At 41.7% G+C, this 21,476-nt stretch overlaps 1 protein-coding gene across 1 annotated transcript in view; it reads right to left on the reverse strand.

The window, feature by feature from the left end:
* The window catches only part of Dct (dopachrome tautomerase), a 35,711-nt gene extending 31,646 nt beyond the window's left edge, over positions 1 to 4,065 (reverse strand). Inside the window, exons 1-2 of the mRNA XM_005317141.4 lie at positions 3,863 to 4,065; positions 3,264 to 3,695 (exon numbers count right to left, since the gene is read on the reverse strand). Coding sequence (XP_005317198.2) covers positions 3,264 to 3,558 — 295 coding nt within the window. The 5' untranslated portion in view covers positions 3,559 to 3,695; positions 3,863 to 4,065. The remainder of the gene's footprint in view (positions 1 to 3,263; positions 3,696 to 3,862) is intronic.
* Positions 4,066 to 21,476: the final 17,411 nt, after the last annotated feature.

The following is a 21,476-nucleotide window of genomic DNA, read 5'->3' on the forward strand; positions in this document are numbered from 1 at the left end:
AGGTCCTTTCATCTACAGAGCTCAAAAGGATTTTACAACTGCGGTTTCATCATTATCCCCATTTCAGAGATTGGAAAATGGAGGCACTTAGTCACTTGTACAAACAAGAAGTGCTCAGCCAACTGCTCCAAAACTATTTGGTACCCAAGCTTTTCAAAAGCCCAGAGACACAGCTGCAACTGACATGTCCTCATAAATGCCAACTGGCAAGCAAACCTTATAAGGTGAATGGCTAATGCCAAAATTTACTGAAATTCAGCTCTTCCTGACAATTAAGTTCAGTAATTATGTTGTGTTACAATTTATCCCTGCAGAGAATAGTGAAGTTCTCTAAGGGGAATTTGAACATTAGAATTTAGGGGATTTTTTAAATCTCAGAATTTGGATTTGTTTTTACTTATTATGCAATATTACTTTGACCAGCTTTGTGCTTATGGAAACTATGGGATATTTATTTTCCAAGTACACTTAAAAAATTCAAAAAACATCAACAAAAGCTAACTTATTAGTTGACTGCCAAAGCTAATCAGCATTTCTTCCTTAATAACTTTTGGAGGATGCTAAGAGAACTTCAGGGGCTCCTTTATGAGGCTACCAGAAGGGAAAGTCTTTGGGAAGCACAAGATCGGGTTTAAACTCTAAAGACTCCCCTCAAACCATGAAAAAAAAAAATTATCCCTGAAGGCGAGTACCTCACTCCAAACAACTGGAGGACATATGTCCTGCTTTGGGACAATTGACCCATCACAGAATGATAATTACTGAACACTTTTCAGCTCAGGCTCTAAGGACTTAGTCTGGTGCCCTAAGACTCAAAGAAAAAGTCCATCTAGCCAACATAACCAAAGCCATTCAAGGTTGGTATGCAAGCAGAATGGAATATTATTCAGCCTTGAAAAAGAAGAGATGCTACCATTTGCCACGACGGGGATGGACCTGGAAAGCATTGTACTAAGTGAAATGAACCAGTCACAGAAAGACAATTACTGCCTGATTCCTTCTGGTGAGGCATCAAAAGTAGTCAAAGGTACAGAAGTAGACAATGAATGGCAGGAAGCTGATACACAATGAATATCAAGTTGCAACAATACAAAGTGAGGAAGTACCAAAGCTCTGCTGTACAGCACTGTGCCTGTAGTTAACAAGGTACCATGCACTTTCAGATGTGCTATCAGGGAAGCAATTGTGTTAAATTGTCTTACAAAAGCAAAAAGCTAAGAGGCAGAAGAAAACTTTTGAAAGTGATAAATATGTTTGTTACCTTGATTGTGGTGACTGTAACATAGATATCCATATGTCCAAATGCACCAACTTGTATGTATGTGCAGTGTTTTGTATGCCAATTCTGCCTCACTAATGCTGGTAATAAAGGAAAAGTCTAATAAATTAATTTTTTTAAAGAGAGAGGGAGAGAGAGAGTTAGAGAGATAGAGAATTTTAATATTTATTTTTTAGTTTTTGGCGGACACAACATCTTTGTTGGTATGTGGTGCTGAGGATCGAACCCGGGCTGCACGCATGCCAGGCGAGCGTGCTACCGCTTGAGCCACATCCCCAGCCCCATAAATTAATTTTTTAATATTTATTTTTTAGTTGTAGTTGGACACAACACCTTTATTTTATTTATTTTTATGTGGTGCTGAGGATCGAACTCAGGACCTCGCACATGCTAGGTGAACACTCTACTGCTGAGCCACAACCCCAGCCCATAAATCAAATTTATAGCTACAGCAAACCTTGTTATCTAAGAAAACAAAACATGAACTTGCTATGGGAAAGCGTGACGGTCCTGAGTGAGTCACGAAAAAGTAAATCACGGAGAAGAGGTGAGCCAGAGCCGAAGGACGGGGCCCTGGGGCGGCCATGGCCTTGACAGTGGCTGGGAATGAAGACCACGTACCCTGAAAAGGCTCTGCTCCTTCGCACAGGCCTGTGCCCATGTGATGTCCTTGCAGCCTGGACTTACAGGCTGGACTTAATTCTGGCTCATCGTCTTTTGAAGAAAGGGGGTCCCTTTTGTTCTGAGAGTAGGTCACTGTGACCCTATGTCCCTGCAGTTATTCCTTCTATCCTGCATGCTCTATTCTATCCACCTCCACCTTTTAAAAATAAATTTGCTAGCCAGGTCAAAAAGATGAGGGAGATATTGATAAGAAGAGTTAACAATTATATCTGATTACTAAAATCTGCCCCAGGATTATATAAAATGGAGATTCCCAACTTTTGAAAATGGTGGCACTTTGTCACCTAATACTATAGAAGTATTTTAGGGACTTGGACAAAGACAGCCTACACCCGCATCACGGCTACCTTCCCTTAGTGAATCCTCCTCAGACCCTCATGTAGCTTGATCATTCTCCTGTGTCCCAGCATCATGTGAGAAGACAAGGATAAGGTGTTCTCAGAAGGAAAACGTCTGATGCAGCGGCCACCAAAGCACAGCATCCAAGGACTTCACTGCATTTTGTATTTGAAATGCCTCACCAGCCTCTGAATGGTGCATGGCTGCTAGAAACTGAGGAGACACACCATGAGGAGGACTTGAGACGGTCCAGAAGAGCCAGAGGAAAGAGCAGTACAGAGATTCCAAAGAAACAGCTGTGACAGAGACCAGCATCTAAAGGAGGGACACTGAGCAGATTTGGTAATGGGCACAGTTCAAAATCTGGACAAGAGTGGAAAAAAAGCTATTGTCACCTACTAACAACCCTCCCCCCCTGCTCACTGAGGACGCTGTCTTGCCTCATCTCCCCAGAGCTGGCAAGGTCACAGCCCAGGCATAGCTGTAGTGAGAAAGATGGAGCCTGTTTGAGCCGTTCAGATCTTGAGAAACGCTGAGGCCAGGCCTGCGGAACACCTGCCTGCCACTCTTGCCCCTGTCCACATGCCAAGCTGCCCGCACACACACCCCCCATTCAGCATGTGGGAACCCATTTCAGGAGATGGCACCGAATCCATCCTGAAAGGACTTGTTCTGAGTTTCAAAGCCTACTCTCCAGCTCTTTAACTTCCCCTCCAACAAACAAGCCACAGGTATGCTGGCGTGCATTCAAAACCAGGCTTGGCCCATGTGATATTTATTCAGTTTCCATAACTGGATACACTGGAGGATATGATATAACCAGGACTCACTGAGCTACAAAACACATACAGGTTTGCCTCCCGAGGCCTGGTCTGACAGTCTGTGTTAACTGTCCCATCTCAGCGGAGACCCTCTCCACCAAGCTCTGAGCATGGCCCAGACCTGCCCAGAGGGGCCTCACCTGTGCACTTGCAGGTCCGGTTGAAGAACTTCCTTGGCCACTGCTCACGGTCATCCCGGTTTCGCAGGACGTACGGGCCACTCCAGGGCCTGGTGTCAGCTTGCACCTCCGCACACTGCCCGCGGCCCTCCTGTAAGCCACAGACGTTGGCCGGATTGGCACCCAGTGGTGGGCAGCACTCCTTGTTCACCAGGTTGTCCAAGGTCATGCAGACCCGGGGGAACTGGGCCCAGGCTCCAGGCAGGATTCTGCAGCCCAGGCACCCCAGCAGAAGCCCCCACTGCACAGGGCTCATGGCTGAGAACTGGGAGGACCCAGCACACTTCTCCTGTCTTGCCTTTCTCCTCCTTCCACTCTTGAATCCTTGAGCATCCACTTGTCAAGTCTTTCTCTTTTTTGGTATTTATGGTTTTTGCGTTCTATTCCTCTCCTCTAAAAAAAAAAAAATACCCACAAAATCAGAAGCTATGTGTGTGCCCGTGTGTACGTGCACACGCACATGTTATTTTATGATTCAAACAACTAACACAAATTTAATTTCATTAGAGGCACCTCTAACAGCCCAATTTAATGAGGGTAGCACTTCTCACCATCCTTACCCCGTTAAATCAGGCTTTGTCTAATTGAGTTAATTTACAGAGCGCCCCAGTCATACTACTTATTATGCTGGTATTTCTAAGCCTCCCTCTTTCCTCCTTAGTCCTTGACTTTAATTGCCTTGAACTCAGTTCAAAAGCCAAACACCGTGCTGTCTTTATTCTTTCTGGCCCGCCAAGCCACGGGGCCTGGTGGGGTTTGTGTAAGGGCTGGGAGAAGCCATCATTAGGGGGATTAGTATTAGAGAAATCCTCATCGTTAGCACATGACCCAAAGCGCACAATGAAGGAGATAAAGTTTCTGGCTTGGTTTCAGGAGGGCAAAACCATCCTCTTTATTGGACCCATGTGCTCCAGCCAAGCTTGTGACCTCAGACTTCCCAGGGAGTCAATAGATGCAGTGAGCTCTTCAGTCAAAGGCTCTTTGCAGACAAGCACGCATGGCTAACTACATCGCCCTCATGACTGCTCATGACGTGCAAGAGAGATCACCACGGGAGGTCACACAATTTCGAAAATAAAGAAATATTTATTTAGGGCTGGTGTACAATGAGTTGCTTTGTTTCAAAATTATGAATTCCCTTCCTTCCAAATAATAATTTGTTCTTCCCCTGTGCGGCGCAAATAGGAAGCAGACTTTTTAAAACATTTACGTGATCTATCCCACCTCAGAAATCCATGATGGCCATTATCTAGTTACAAGGAAGGCCAGGGAAGAATCGGGAGGGAAGGCTCCCGGGTGAATCTGCTAATTTATATTAAAGCGAGGCATCATCAAGCGCCAGTCTAGAAAGCACCTCCCGGTGCTCCTGGAGGACGCAAGCGAAGCACCAGAGGGACAGAGGTGGTCACCCATCAGAGTATCGGAGGATTCCTTCATGGAGAAACAGGACTGTATTAGTGCCCTAGGGTCTGTACAGACCACTGACTGACACTGCCTCAGTGTTCATAAGAACACTTTATATCTGGACAGAAAGAGAACTGAGGTTAGATTTCAGAGCAAGTTCTGAAGGTAGGAAAAAAAAAAAAAGTTACAGGTATCCACCACCTGGACATCCCTGTCCCTCACCATTGATATTGAGTTGTTGTGACTAATTAAATAGCAGTTCTCAAGTCAGGCTCAATGTCAATGCCTGCCTGAAGCTCAGTCCCATGGAATCATAATCTGAGCGTCTTGATACATTCTCTAGGCAATCCTACTCTACAGCCGAAGTTTCAGGCCACTGAGTGAGAACGAGGTACAGCCCCGAAGCCTGAGAGTAGTTCGTCTCCTCGGGCTCCTGTAACAGACGTTCACAAACTGGGTGGCTTAAAACCACAGAAATTTGTTTTCCCACAATTCTGGAGCCAGAAGTCTGCAACTCAGGTGTTGGCAAGGGGCTGGTGTGTGTCAGCACCCTGCCTTCCCTCCAGCACCCTCGCCCCTTCCAGCTTCTGGTGGCTGCCCGCGGGCCTCGGCTTCCCTGGCTGGAGTCTGCAGCACCCTGATCTCAGGGCATCCCCTCCCCTGTCTGTGTCTCTCCTCTGGGTCTGTATCTCATAAGGGCACTTGTCACTGGATTTAGGGCCCTCTTGGATAATCCAGGATGATCTCATCTTAAGAATCTTAACTCAATTTCATCTGCAAAGGAGACTCTTTCCAAATAGGGCCGCAGTCACAGATTCTGGGACATGGACATATCCTTGGAGGGACCACCATTCAATTCATGATGTCAAGACTGGGGAAAAAAAATGAACTTGAATGGCACTAGAATCATAACATCTCAGAGTAGGAAGGATATTCTGGATCTCCCTCTGACTACTTCCTGCCAGTACTGTAACACTTTGGAATTTTATTTTACATTGTATGAAGCTTTGGAGTTCCAAAAAAGTGGGAATCAAATTTCTTGAATACTGACTGATAGAGGCAGCAACGTCACATCAGAAGGCCCCACCCCCTTCAAGGTCTAGGTCCTGGGATCTTCTTCCTTCATTATGATACATGCTAGATCACTCAGCTCATCTGAGGCTCTAAATGCAGGGTGTCATGACTCCCTCAAATTGCATCTCTGGCCTGACCTCAGATGTGAGCCCCAGATTTGTCTATCCAATTTCCTATTTGACCCCTTGGAGGTCTAGACATCTCTCTTTTAGAATGTTCAAAGCAGGACTTTTTTTCCTCCTTCCGTTTGTCCTCCCTTGGTGTTCTCCATCTTAGTAAACATTTGAGTCAGCCCTTGAATCTTTGACTCTTACCTTACCCCCTTCCTCACATATGCTTTCCAACGTACTTACCATATGATCCAGGGTTCTTTCCATGCATTCCTCTAATTGTGGTCTGTGGATCACATGAATAGTGTGTTACTGGTCTGCATCAAATACAAGGAGGACCCAAAGTGAAAGCCAGCCTTTAGAAACCTCCATAGCCATTAGCGGCACACACTGAAGCACATGATCCATAGTCTTATTAAAGAGGGCAGAAGCCAGCTCGTGCGTGGTCAAATTTGCACAGTGATGATCATGTGGCATGAGCTGCAGATGGTCACGTGCATTTGGATTCCAGGTTGGTCTGTGATTAAAAATAGTTTTCTAAAAATTCCTTACCACAGACCATTTGAGATCTGACTTATAAGATCCTCAGTGATCTGCCCCTTGCCCCCTTCCTCTTGCTCTGCACTGGCAGAAGAGTGCCATCACTCTGTTACTCAGATGCCTCCTGTTTCCACCTTGACCTCTGTACTGCTGTTCCCGGTGCCTGGAATATTCCTGCTCAGAAGAAACCTCCTTGTCCTTCCTTGTTATTCGGGTTTCACTCTTAAGCACAGCCTTCCCTTACAGCTCATCTAAACACATCTACACCTACATCTAACCACCTGCTTTCTTCCATGTTGCATTGTTTTATTTTTTGCATAACACCTATTTATTCATGTATTATGTTGGTTTTACAGTTGAGGAAACCAAGGCTGCAAGACCTGAGTTAGCAAACTTAGAACAGTTTTACCTGACCCCAAGGTCATGATCTTTTTACCTTGCAGCATTGCCTCATTCATGGTCCTGGCAAAGTCACCACAGTACCTCAAAATAAGGAACTGAGGGAAACTTAAAATTCTTCATCTCCTACTCTATGCAATGTACAGGGATAAATTTCCTTCCTTGCCTTCCGTGATCTCATTTAACTTATAAGGAACTATTTAAATTTAAACGCTTCTAATTTAAATGAATTGTTTTAATATCACTACAGAAGCCCTCAGCAGATCAGAATATTACTAAGAAATCCTCATTTTGATAGACGAGATTGATGGTACTTGAGAGAGGGCGGGGTCCCTACTAGCCTGGCATTAACTGAATTACCTTTGGATATCAAGCCATCAGCCTTTATGAAGGGTGAGAAAATATGTGAAGCTTGTATGGTAATTTTTATGTCATCTTATACACCTTTCAGTGGACAGGTTTCTCTCAGCACTCAGTATCCAGAAAAGCTGCATATCCTCATAGCAACCAGCTTGTCCTGAGTATTCAGAGATGTCAATCTCATGAGTTTCTTTCTTTGCCTTGGCCACTTAGGAGGTGTAATGCCAAACCTGCAGCCCCCACATCATGCAGTATTTCTGCTGATTTATGCAGTATTTAGTTGGATATTTTCCCTCCCTTGGGTTCCTGAGTTCTGGGATTCTTATTTTATCTTTTTGCAAATTTATGTATTTCTCCAGCTGTCTCAAATCCTTTGAGAAAGGAGGCAGAGTGTTACATACATGCACACTTATATTTCTATGTAAATCTAAAAATAATAAACATCTAGCCAAATCATTGTTGGTAAGCAAGACACAACTTAGAAAAGAATTCAAGGAGAATCCCTGAGAAATTGATATATATAAACTCAGATCTAAGGACGTAAGCCAAGAAGATCCCAGATCATAGTTGTGGTTGCAATTAAGCATTGCCTTATTTACATGATGGAGACTCTGCTGGGGATTCAATAGCAGAATCCAAGAGGAGGTAGTTCAGGGTGTATTGAGACTTTTTGTTGCCAAGAAAAGCCGTAAAATCAAGGATTGTTAGAAAGAATTTTGAAACCCAGTAAAGAAAGGCAGCTGCATTTTATGGAACTAAATAAACTGAATAGAAAAGTACCCTTTTCACTATTCCTTTTACCCTCTCTTTTTAAAATTGAGGCAAGACTCTAAATGTTAAAAAAAAAGATGTCCTGCACATTTTCATTTTGCATTTCAGCATGTAGCTCCACCTTGCCCATAAGAAAGACTCAATGCATGTTGATGGAAAACGAATTGAATTCGGTACTTTAGAAAATTAAGAGTGGGTGAGGCAGGTTGGGCATGCAAAACTTTGGAGCAGGATGACAGCCCCCGCCGTCCCTACATTCAAAGGAAGAAATGGCTCCAAACCTGGTGAGCTTTTGAATCAGATGGTAAATGTCTTAGGGCCATTGCTAAGATTAATATGAGAAAGTGTGCGCATCTTTCTTCTGCTTGACAGCAAGTCGCCTGCTCTTTTCTCCCATGCCTCTGAATGTGAAAATCCTCCCCATTTTTTAGCCCCCTGCTGGACTCTGTCGGATGCTTTTTGATCTATTCTCCGCTGCCACATCATGGGGAAATGAGATTATTTTTTTCCTGTGTCCAAATTGTTTTCTAAATGCTGGGCGTCTGTCCTGATAAGCTTTTGCTTTCTACATCTAAGAGCTTTTCTTTTCCTTGTGGTGTGAATTGTTCTTCAGAGGAATTAAGGGTTAGGAATGGGCTGTGTGGTTTCTGTTTTGTCAATCGAGTGCATTTTCTCCCTTTTGCATGACTTTATGGGTAGTGGGTCCTTCTGACTGTGTGTATACATCAAACATACCTTTAATTTCACATTTTGCATCGCTCGTCTTTGTATTCTTCTCAGTTCTTTGTTGAGCATACTTGTGCCCTCCAGTGCCCATTTTATCTTCTTGATTTTTATCCTCCATCCTGGCACATGGGCATCCAGTTTGTATTTTTGTTATGTGTCCCCCTATAATTTAATGACTGCCTGGGATAAGTAATAGAGCTGCTCCTCCTTCAGAATACGGATCTGTGGGAGGGAATAACTCCCCTTCCTGCCCACTTCTGGACAAGCCCAGCACATATCACCTACACATTTGCAAGAGGCTATACCTGTCTCTCGACTTTGGTACTAACACAGATGCCAGGGATTCCAAGTGTGCCATTAGGATTGTCACAGGGCATGTGACTATGAGATCAATCTGCTAACATTTGCTGGTACAGAGAAGGGATGGGGAACATATCCATGTCTGTCTGTTGGTGCCTGTCTGCATGTGTAAATATATAGAAGAAACACAAGAAATGTGTTGTGTGACTGTTCCTGGGAAGAGAGCTTAAAGAGGGAACAAGAAAGGAAGGGAAACATTTTTAATTCATGCTTTTATACTTTTTGGTTTTGAACCATGTTCGTATAGAAGTTACTCAAAAAATTAATAAAAGAAATTCAAGGACGGGGGCTGTAGCTTGCCTAGCACATGTGAGGCCCTGGGTTCGATTCTCGGAACCACATAAATAAATAAAGGTATTATGTCCATTTACAGCTAAAAATATTTTTTAAAAATTTATGATGATGCGTATTTGTGAGGATAACATTACATAAATAGAGAAAGTTAATATAAGTACTAAAAAGAGTATATTTCAATGGAAACCCCAAGACAAGGACAAATGCATCCTAAAGTTTATAAGGAGAGACAAATGACCTGCAGCCAAACTCATCCTCAGTTTCTTCATCTACAAACCCCAGAGTATAATCTCTGCTTCATAAAGCTTAATGGTGAGGATGAAATATGGCACCTTTTATGTTCTCCAGCTGAACGTGTGGCACGTGGGACAGTCAGCACTGGCACCCAGGAAACGGGGACTGTAATTACTCTTATGGCCATACTCTATGGTAATAATCTGTTCAAGAGGCTACACCGGTCTCTAGACTTCTTAATATTCTATTCAGATTTCTACACTGGCAAACCATTTTCTTACCCATTTTTGTCCTATGGGAAACAATTACATTCTAGGCAATTTAGACAACTGCCTCTTCAATGGGCAACCAGGAAGCCGGGAAATCCTACTAGCGTATCAAAAAACCCGTCCCACTTCTACACACACACACACACACACACACACACACACACACACACACACTTATACACACATATACACATTTCATCCTAGAATCTACTTGTAAGAACTTTCTATAATATTTTTCTTTCTGGAAGCTAAATCATTATTTCCAACTCCAGCATAATTCAAATATTCTTGCCCATAAGATGGTACTTCTACACAGAAATGAAAGTAATCCTTCTTTCTTAGATTCTGCTGAATTAATTGAATGACAGTACGTTTACAAGGATGCTATTCTATTAGGCTTAGAACTTAGAAATTTCCACCAGTAATTATAACAAGTATCTGTGAGGACAAACTTTAAGTAAGTCACAGAGACTATGGGTAAACTACATATGAGACCAATCATTAATTTCAAGAGCTGACAAAAATGAATTCTATCATTAAAAAGAAGAGAAAATTTCTTCAAAAAATTCTTGACCTGCATCTGATACTTTTACACCAAGCTCATTATTTTATAACTGCTGTCAGAAAGCGTCTAACCATGGTGTCTGTCTGACATTGTCTTTGATAATGAGTCCTTATTTAATCTCATCTGCACTAATTTGGTTACTTTTAGTGGAGCATGCACACACACACACACACACACACACACACACACACACACAAGACAACTCTAAACTTTCAATTCATTTTATAAGCAGTAGAAAATATGTCCTTACAAATCATGGCAGACAGCTGCCTAGTAAATGCAAATGCTGCTGTTATGAAATTTTCATTTCTAAAAAGGATTCTAGTGAAAGAGAAAAACAAACCAAAAAAGTAGTAAGTACAAACCAAACCGAGATGATTTCTAGAAATTTTGATTTACCCTCAATTGAAATTTAGAATGATGTCATATTTTTATAGTCATGAAATTAATTAAATTTATGAAAGTCCATTGTCTGTTTATATCATGGAAATGGATTTCACCTTGGGTTTGAAGACCAGATCAGAAGTTAGTAGAGAGGTGCAGTCATCACGGAGGGGAGTCATCCTCTTGTGGAAATATCTAGTCCTTACCAAAGACCAGAGTGAATGTGAAGCTGTGGGTGAGTGAGTAAAGTCATGGTCCACTTAGGGACTGGGGACCACAGAGGGTGAAGAGTTAAAGAGTAAAGGAAAATGCCTACATTTTTAAAATAAATAAATGAGTCTCCCTACATGTCTTTGATAGACCTCACAGATGGTGTGTTAGTTTACTGGGCTGCCATAACAACGCACCCCACACGGAGCAGCTTGAAGGATAATCACTCATCATCTCACAGTTCTGGAGGCTACACGTCCAAGATAAGAAGTTGGCAAGGCCATGCTCCTTCCAAAGGTGCTAAAGAAGTGTGTTCCAGCTCTCCCCCAGCTTCTGCTGGTTCCTTGGCTTGGGGAATCTTCACATGGCTTTCTTCCTGTGTTTGTATTTCTATCCAATTTTCTGTTTTATAAAGACACCAGTTTATTGGATGAGGAGACCATCCTGCTCCACAATTGCCTCATCTTAGCTAATTACATCCATAACAATGCTATTTCCAAATAAGATCATGTTCTGGGGTACTGGAGGTTTAAACTTCAATATACATAACTTTGAGGGGGCACAATTCAGCCTGTAAGGGATGATAAGTGGTAGAAATGGGCATCAAAGCTCATAAGCTCATTCTCTTCCGAATCATGTCACCCATAACACATCTGCAAATTTTGGGGTTTAGAAAAAGTGTTAGTATGGGTCACATTGATGAAGAAGAAAAACTGAGGAGACAGAAGAAAGTCTTAGCTGCTTTCTAATGACACAAGGAATTCTGCTAATCTTACTGAAATTCCAAAGGGTGAAGGGTTAGCATCCGTAAAGGTTAACATTCTTCAGCCAGTACCAGGAGCCCCAAGTCAGCATTCTCCAGTAAGTGTTATGCATGGTCCCTTTGAACCATATCATCTCATAAATTTTACATCTAAAGGAGAAGCTAAAGATCATTTAGAGCATCACTCTTGGTTCAGAAAACCAAAGCCCATTTAACTTACTCAAGACCACAGAGCTAGTTAGTGATGGAGCCTCAATATCCATCAGTCAGCCAACCAGGAGCAAGTAAAATATGAACATCTCTTCCTTGATATAGATGTTATTTTTCCTTCTCACCTTTGTGTCAAGTATCTCATGTATGAAAGCCCCTCTTACCTAATTTTTCTGCCAACTCAGTAGTTAGGGGTGGACAGATAACAAGTATTCAACAATATCTATTGTATTAAATGAACTCGTACATGAGAACAGAGAAGCTGTATGCCTTTAAAGATAAACTCTTCAACTGAATGTACAGGTAGGTGTACTAGGGATTTGCTTGCCCCTCCATCTCTGCAGAAAGGTCCAGAGAGATACTTTGCTTCCTTCTGAATTGGAGGTGGGTTGGGTTCTTTCTAGTTAAACCTTCTCCTTCTTCTTTCTTAGATTCTTCCTTTGAACCAAACTCATGAGAGTCTCCTCATGTGGCAGCTGCTCTTCTTGCAGGAAGTATGGACACCTCCTGGTCCCCCAGGACAGCATGATTGGTGGTAGCTGGGGACTGCATTCACCTCCTGTTGTCCCTGTCCTTTTGGTGTTTCCCACTCCAGGTAAATAGAATTATTCATTCCCTCAATAGATTTTTTAATGTAAGCTTGCAATTATAATCTAGTTGTGTATCCCTTATTGGAAATGCTTGAAATCAGAAGCGTTTCAGATTTCTGATTTTTTTTTTTTAGATTTGATAAGACAGAGGGATGGAAGGGGGTTAGCAAGGATGGTGGAATATGATAGACATCATCGTCCAAAGTACATGTATGAAGACACAAATTGGTTTCAACATACTTTATATACAACCAGAGATATGAAAAATCGTGCTGTATACATGTAATAAGACTTGTAATGCATTCTGCTTAATTTAGTTTTTTAAAAAATCAATTAAAAAAAAAAAAAGAAGAATGGACCCGCTCTCAGAGGGACCAAGTTTCAAGTCACTTAAAAAAAAAAAAAAGAAGAAGAAGAAGAAGATTTGGGAACATTTGCATATGCACAATGAGGTAACTGAGGATGAAACCTAAGTCTACACAATTTATCTTATACACCTTATACACAATACTTGAAGATAATTTTATACATTTTTAAATAATTTTGTGCCCCCACCAAAAAAAAAATTCTTGGAGTGAAATTTTCCACTTTTCAGTATCATGTCAACACTCAAGAAGTTTCAGATTTGGAACACTTTGGATTTCAAATGTTCAGATTATGGGTGCTCATCATGTATACATATTTTATAATCTAGTTTTAACTCACCATTTGATTATATACTTAAAGTGCATGTCCATACTTTGCAGCAAAGTTCAGAGCAAAGAAAATCTATAACCTGCACTCAATCAAAACCACAGCAGTTATATCAAAACACGGCCATCACCGAGGTGGCAGCATCCAAGGGGTGCATCATGCTTAGATACACAGATTCATGTATCAAACTGTGAAAATGCTTCATGTCTGTACTCAGGAGAGTGGACACTCATTTGCATCATGACACTGGAGAAAATAACACTTTTGACTCTTTTCAGAATTAGTATACTTTATAAAGGGGTCTTTGATAAAAGGATGAATCTCTGACTCTTTATTATTCGTTACCATCCCAAGGAGATTTACCAACTTCTCCAAGTATATTCAATCTAGGGGAAATGCTTATGCTGAGTGAAAGATGGCAGACAAAAAGAATATATACCATACGATTCCACTGATGTAAAACTCTAAAAAATGCAAATTAACCTCAAGTGACAGAAAGCTGGCAAGCGTTTGCCTGGGGAAAGGGTGGCAGGCAGGGCTGTGAGGAATGTGGTAGGTGTATTCATTATCTTGATTGTGGTGATGGTTTAACTTGTGTAATCCTATGTGAACAGTCACCAAGTTGTAGACTTGAAATGTGTGCAATTTATTGTACATCAATTATGGGGGGACAAAAAGGAGCAAGAAGCAACCAAGCTATTCTTTACTAGACAAGTAAATAAACTGTGCTACATTCCTCCAGTGGAATGTTATGTCAGGATAAAAAGAAATGAGCTAACACATGTAAAATGGCATGAAGGGATCTAAATGTATATTGTGAAGCAAAAGAAGCCAGTTTGAAAAGGCTGGGTACCATATGATTCCAAGGACATCCTGGAAGTGTCACAACCATGGAGACAGTAGAGACCAGTAGCTGCCTGGGGACTGGTGGGGAGAATCAGGGGTGAGGGGAAGGAAAGGGTGGATAGGCAGAGCACAGGGGAGATTTAGGGCAGTGAAACTATCCTAAAAACCATGCATTCCACATATCACCAGAGTGTACATTTTAGTGAGTTTGGCAGCACTTGTCAAAATATAAGGTGCAAAAATGTGAAGAGAAACTAAAAATAGAATACAGGTCCTTTTTGGAAGAGGTCATGGCACTAATTGTATAGACTTTCAGTTAGAGTTCATTGTCACCACTGTAACTCTGTAAATCACTCCACAATTGTAGATGACAGAGGATATTATAAGGGAGAAGGAGACAAGGTTTAACTGTATGAACCTTTCTGGAGCAGTGAGTGTAACATATTTCAATTATGAGGTCTTTATTTTAAATCTGGTTATAAATAATTTGACATGGCACCATCTCAGAATTCCTGCAAAGATGACCCTGCAGGACCAGGGAAGCTGCATGTGAAGGCTGTTGTATAAATGACAGTCCAGGCTGGCCCTTCCCAGCCAGAAGCATTACACCTGCATGCCTCCAGTCACTGACAAGTGGCGCTTCTCTCTGCCTTTCCATACCCTATTCACTCTGCCATCAACATCCACTTATCTTCAGGGCACGTTGCTGTTACCCTACCCACTCTCCTGACCTCATTCTGAACCCTGTACTTTACAATCCAGATTAATCAACTCAGAGCTTAAAAGGAATTTTCTATACAAGTTGTTTTTGGAACAGATTCTGGCAGGTTACCAACATGTCCACCCATCTCAGAGACTTCACAGTGGCATGTTGATCTTCTTCAAATATGGGCTGATGGTAAGGCATATAATTTGGATGTGCTAAGGCAGAGAAACATGAGGTGTGGAGGAGAAAAGATATTTATGTGGGGTGTATTTTAGGCTCAATATGCTGAGCTTTCCCTTTTAACTGCTAAAGCACCAAGATTGCAAAATGTATGAATATCTGGTTGACAATTATCTATATAGAACCAAAGTCCTTCTGCTAAGCTAGGAAAAAAGTAGGGATAATCTATTGGCTTCTTTCTCAGGATTCAGCAGAGCTTTGTCCTGTTTTGATCACAATTTGGCTTTCTTCCTGATTATTCATTTAACAAACATGTACTCAGAGTCTGCTATGGGCTACACACTGTGTGAAGTCTGAGGACCGACCAAAACACACAAACACCACCAAAGTGAGATAGCAAAATCCTAAAGGAGAGGCACCTGGGAAAGTTCCATGGGAGCCCAGAGAAGAAGGTACTGACACCCCTACATTTTCCATTCCTCTCTTTGTGTCTGTTTCCTGTTTGTGGAATATTTGTTTAGCTTGAAACAGTCTCTGTCAAAAGTGAATATTAGCCAGGCACAGTGGTGCACACCTGTAATCCCAGCAGCTCTGGAAGCTGAAGCAGGAGGACTGAGAGTCCAAAGCCAGCCTCAGCAACAGTGAGGTGCTAAGCAACTCAGGGAGACCCTGTCTCTAAATAAACTACAAAATAGGGCTGGGGATGTGGCTCAGTGGTCGAGTGCCCCTGAGTTCAATCCTTGGTATCCAAAAAAAAAAAAAAGGTGAACAATAAACCAGGTTAGTTGAGTAAAAATTACTGTCCCCTACTATAATTTGACATCTTAAGCTAGATTGATAAAATTTAGAATCAAAACATCATTTAGGAAGTTCTTATTTAGATTTTCTATACCTAGTCAGCTGAATTCCTTATCTATACCCATATAAAGTACAACATTTTCTTCCACAAGAAACGAAGGAGTTGGTCTTTTTAAATGCATGTCTTGTGGCTTTATTTCTAAGACTGTCAAGTAATATACTATTGTTTTGAGGACGTGTTCCAGTCTCATGAAGCTCGGGGCTCTTGGAGTCCTTGACAAACAGCGTGTGGCTCTTGGCTGGGAGACACTCTTTTCCTCTATATTGTTAGTCACGTGATTTCTATGCAGATCGTTTTCTTGAGCCCATCCGGGTGGTACTTCTAGTCTTTGAGTTTGTGATATTGAGGTTTTTCATTCTTCTTTCCATATGAAAAGCACAATTATTGAGGGATCCCAGTAAAATAGCTAACCCTGAGATTGCAGATTGACTTCCATCTCTTTGCTTTCCTCAATTTGGTGAGATTCTATTTCAGTTTCCCTGTAGCACCTTGAGGCAAATGCCACTCCATTCAGACAACAATGTCCACTTTCCATAGCCCACTCCTGCCATAAGAGACCCTGTACCTCACATAAACACACACGAGCCTCAGAAGCAGATCTGTGCATTGTGCAGACCCAGGGGGCACTGGCCTGCATGTTCCCTGCAGGAAACCCAAATAGCAGCTTGCAATCTGCTTCTAGGTACCAGGACCAGAACCAGGGGAGATGCACATCTCAGTGCTGCCACCATCGGTACCCAAGGCCAGGGGCTCCTTTGGATCCACGCGGAACCTGTTGAGAATGGAACCAACTTGTGTCTCATAAATGCTCTTTAGTTTGACGTTGGGAAATCTTTTTCTTGACACTGTGTCTTATCTCTGCCATTTTCATTTTACTTTACCCTGGGGAAGGACAGGGACCGACTTCCTCCAACGAGTACTGTCATATCCCTCCGCGCTTTCCCAGCCAGACTTCCCGAGAGAGTGTCTACCCTCCCAGCCTCTGCTTCCTTTCCATTCACTCCTCAACCTCCTGCCTCTGGACTCAGGCCTCCCTCCTCAACACTCAACTGCCGACACACTCATTGTGATTGAACACAGAGAACTTGGCCACCCTTAGCTTTGCAGTTTCTTGACCCTTCTTACCTTTCTTAATGTACCCTCCTTCCTGGGTCACTGGCTACCTCGTTCTTCTCCCTTCCCCCTTCTGTTTTAATATTCCTCAGTCATCTGTACAGTCCTTTCTCATCTACCAACCCTTCGCTGTGTCTGTCCTTTCCTGTCCTCGCTGCACTGTCCCCTAAACCTGAGTCCCAGCCCATCTCTGCTCTTGCAGACCAATGATCCAACTTCCAGCTGTTGTTAACCAGCTGCCGCAAAGACCAGTCTCCTCAAATTCCCACTGCCATAGTGATCCAGTGAGACCTCCCAAAGTTGGCTTACAGGAAGAAAAGCTTAGCTTAATTAATGAAAAGATTGATTTATTGAAGACTTTTAAAAAACACTGAAGTGGGTCAAATAGTGTCCACCAAATAAATATGCCCAAGTCTTAAGCCCTGGTCCCTGTGAGTGTGACCTTATTTAGAAACAGGGTATTTATAGATGTAATTGAGGATCTGGAGATAATGGATATGGATGGGCCTAAAGCCAATGACCAGCGTCCTTCAATAAGAAGAACAGAGGGCTGGGCGCAGTGGCGCATGCCTGTAATCCCAGCAGCTCTGGAGGCTGAGGCAGAGGATCATGAGTTCAAAACCAGCCTCAGCAATTTAGCAAGGCTTTAAGCAACTCCGTGAAAGCCTATCTCTAAATAAAATACAAAATAGGGCTGGGGATGTGGCTCAGTGGCTGAGTGCCTCTGAGTTCCCTGGTACCTAAAAAAAAAAAACAAAAAAACAGAGGGACACAGGAAGAAGACCATGTGAAGACAGAGACTGAAGTGATGCTACCACAAGCCAACAAAAACATGGAGCCAGCAGAAACTGGAAGAGAGAAGGAACGATTCTCCCTGGAGTCTCTGGAGGCAGTGAGGTCGGCCTGCACCTTGACTTCAGGCTTCTGACCTCCACAACGTGAGAGAAAAATTCTCATTGCTCTGAACCACGTAGTGTATGGTAATTTGCTACAGCAGTCCTAGGAAACGAACACAGATACAATCCATTATTCTCTTTTTAAAAATTGTTCATATAATTATCAAGCAAGGGCCCTGGCTTTCAAAACAATTAGAGTTATTGATGAACAAGCTGTTTGTTGTTTACCTATAAAATGAAATGTGTTGGTTGTGCATAAGTGAGGTAAACATTTTCTTTCTCTCTTGGTAATGGTCTTGGCTTGGTGAGCTCATTTATCATAGTCAAGGATAAAATAAACATTAGTCCATCCTAATCCAAAGCCAAATCTGCAAGATGCGAAATTAATAAGATGCTGCCGTAAAATGGCACAATCCTATTTTACAGAATGTGATGCTCATGTTTGGTAGGCGAGATGTAATTAATCTTCAGCTAAAATCATATGTTCCAAATTTATGCTGTTTTCTGAATGCTTCAAAATGTTTGGAAAGCTGCATACTGCTTCCATTTGCTTCTCAGGGTGAGCTCAGCAGCTTGACTGCAGGGAGATTCTTGCTGTCTGTGAGCACAGATAGAGCTTCTCAACCAATGCAGAGCCCTGCCTGGGAAGAGCTGGGGTATGGCTTTTGATCCAGCAAGGTACTTGCTCCTGGCATTCAACAGACAGGAGCCAGAATGGTCCCACCCAAAATGCACCACTGTGAAAAATAGTGGTAAGGCCTTCCATTGCAACATTTGTGACATGGCAAGGTGATACCATTTGCCACTAGGTGATTGAAAAACAATCGAAAGTGACTTGTAGGGCTGGGGTTGTGGCTCAGCAGTAGAGCGCTGGCTTAGCACATGTGAGGGCCTGGGTTCAATCCTCAGCATCACATGAAAATAAATAAAGAAAATAAAGGTATTGTGTCACCTACACTAAAAAATAAATATTAAAAACGTGACTTGTATTCTCTCTGTATCCGAGGCAACTTATGTGTAAGTCTCTTGTATCTTGTTTTCATCAGGATATGTGTGCTCATATGTGCATCTTCCCAGAGTCTCCATGCTATATTAGAACAGGGAAGACACTTCATTCATTGTGGCATAGTGCAGGAACACAGTGTGAGCTCTATTAAGTTTGATGAGTGAAGAAAAACATGGTAAGCCAAGAAGTTTAGAAAATGTTCACACAAAATTATCCCTTTTGTTGTTCTGTGGGCTTTGGTCTAATCTTGCTGGGAGAACACAGGATTTGGTATCCTGGCCTAGGGTTCTTGACTTAGGTTCTATCATTATCTTACCAGGTCTTGGGTTCTTCATCTGGAAGATGGAAGGAGTTAGGTTTTAAACTACATTATCCTAAGGTCTCTTTCAGCTTTGAAAATTCTACTTCCCTGAAAAATGGAAATAATATTACAACAAGATTTAGACATCATCACCCTATTGTCAAGTGCAAACAATTTCTGAATTCTCAATTAATGCTCTAACAGCAGTTATTATCTCATTCAAAATCAGAATCTAGAATTGGCCCAACATCAATCTGTGGAAGCTGCAATACAGAAAAATGCATGTACCTAACTCAAGAACATAAGCTATGTGAGCTGTGCATCTTGGTTTCCATGGTAGCATATTTTTCTTGTTGGCTATAGGAAGAAAGTGAGGACAGCAAGGTCTGTTCTTATAATGAGAGCAGAAAGAGACTGGGCATGACAAAGAGTAGAAGAAGAGATGTCAGGGTGGAATGTCACTGTGATTTCTACAAAAAAGGCTATGGTTTCTAGTTGCTAGCCAACTCTTTCTATCGCCTTCTAGGCTGGAACAATTTGACTTGTGGAAGAGACCCTTGTGGGAAAAATTGAGAGCAGAATTCAATTGTCAGCCAACAAGGAAATAAGACCCTCAGTCCAGTAGCCCAGAAGGAGCCAAATTTTTCCAACAGTCATGTGAGCTTGAAAGCAAACCATTCCCAATTGAGCCTTAAGATGATACAGCCCAGCCAACCTGACTGCTGCCTGTTAGACCCTGAAGTAGAGAATCCAGCTCAGCCATACTTGGATTCCTTGCTCATAGACACTGTGAGATCCTGAATGTGTGGTGTTTTAAGCTGCTAGATGTGGGGGTGCATTATTCCACAGCAATAGATAACTAATACACTTGGTACTAAGAAATTCACAGACCATCTGTTATCTGCCACCTCAGAGTCTAAACACAAGTGACTGCCTTTTGTCTCCCTTCTGGTGTTTACTTTATGGATTAAAACTCCATCTGGTCACCTAGCATCCAAATCATTATTTCCAAATTCCATTCTCCATTAAAACAAACCAGGGCTCTTAAGGAAATAGTTGAATCCAGGGTTAGTAAAAGAAAAAAAGAAAGAAAAAGAGAAGAGCCTGCAACATTTTATGGTGTCAGAGAGTAAGGAAATGCTCCCCAAAATAAAGGGACAAGGCAAAAGGACACAGGAACCAACTTGAGGGAAACCCCAGTGGTCAAATCTGAAATAATTTCAGCAAGAAAATAAATAATGATAGTCAAGGATTATAACCCATCAGAATAAAATAAATAATTATGAGTCCATACTACCATTAAGAAATAATTAAATAGATAAGTAAGGGGGAGATCTGAGACTGAAAAATTTAATTAATAAACACACCATGCAAATAAAAAACAACCATTAGACAAATCCCACAGTTTTCATTTTTGCATGATGAAAAAGAGTGCTTTTGCATAGCTCCAAAATATTTTCTTAGAAGATACTTATTAATTACAAAGAGGGAAATCATTTCTAAAAAGTAGAAAAAACTGTAAGATACTACCTTGAGCAAGTGATTAAATTTAACATAACCAATGATAACACAGAATATACCAACATCACGTACCTCCTGATATCATGCGCTAAGAGGAGCACAGCATCATTTTGGTAGTTAGTGTTTTTTGCAAAAATGCTTAACTTCTATCTTATGGAAAAAAAGACATCAGATACACATTGAGTGTGCTACTATGATCTTAGTGTATGGGACTCTCTGAATCTTGGTTTCTTTACCTAGAAAAAAGTAGGGGTTGGACTGCCAGCATTCTTTAAAAGTGTCCAAGTCATGGAAGACAAAGAAAGATTAAGGACTGCAAGAATCAGAGGAGACTATGGAAACATGAAAATTCACTGTCATCTGGGATCAGAAGAGGGACATTGATGGAAAACTGGTAAAACTCAGGTAAGATCTCCAGATTAGCTTATATCAAGGTATCAGTATAATTCCTAGCTTTGGTGATTATACTATGATCATGTAAAGTATTAACTGAAGTGGAAGCTATGGATGAAGAGTAGATAGGAAGTCTCTATATTTTTGTCACTATTCTGCAAGTCTAAAGTTATTAAAAATAAGAAAAATCTGGTATTCTAAAAATGGAATCCTGGTGGCCTTTAAACTTCACCTTTTCTTTGATGTAAGCTACAGAAAAGTCTCTCCTTAGTAGAGATCTATCAACCCATATCAAAGGACATCCTGCTTTTGAAAAACAGGTGGAGTTTGCATCTCTGCCATATTGACTACTTTTATCTACACTCCTGTAAGACATTAACTCAGTTGTAATTAATCC

Source organism: Ictidomys tridecemlineatus, chromosome 6 (assembly GCF_052094955.1).
Source record: "Ictidomys tridecemlineatus isolate mIctTri1 chromosome 6, mIctTri1.hap1, whole genome shotgun sequence".
Lineage (NCBI taxonomy): Eukaryota > Metazoa > Chordata > Mammalia > Rodentia > Sciuridae > Ictidomys > Ictidomys tridecemlineatus.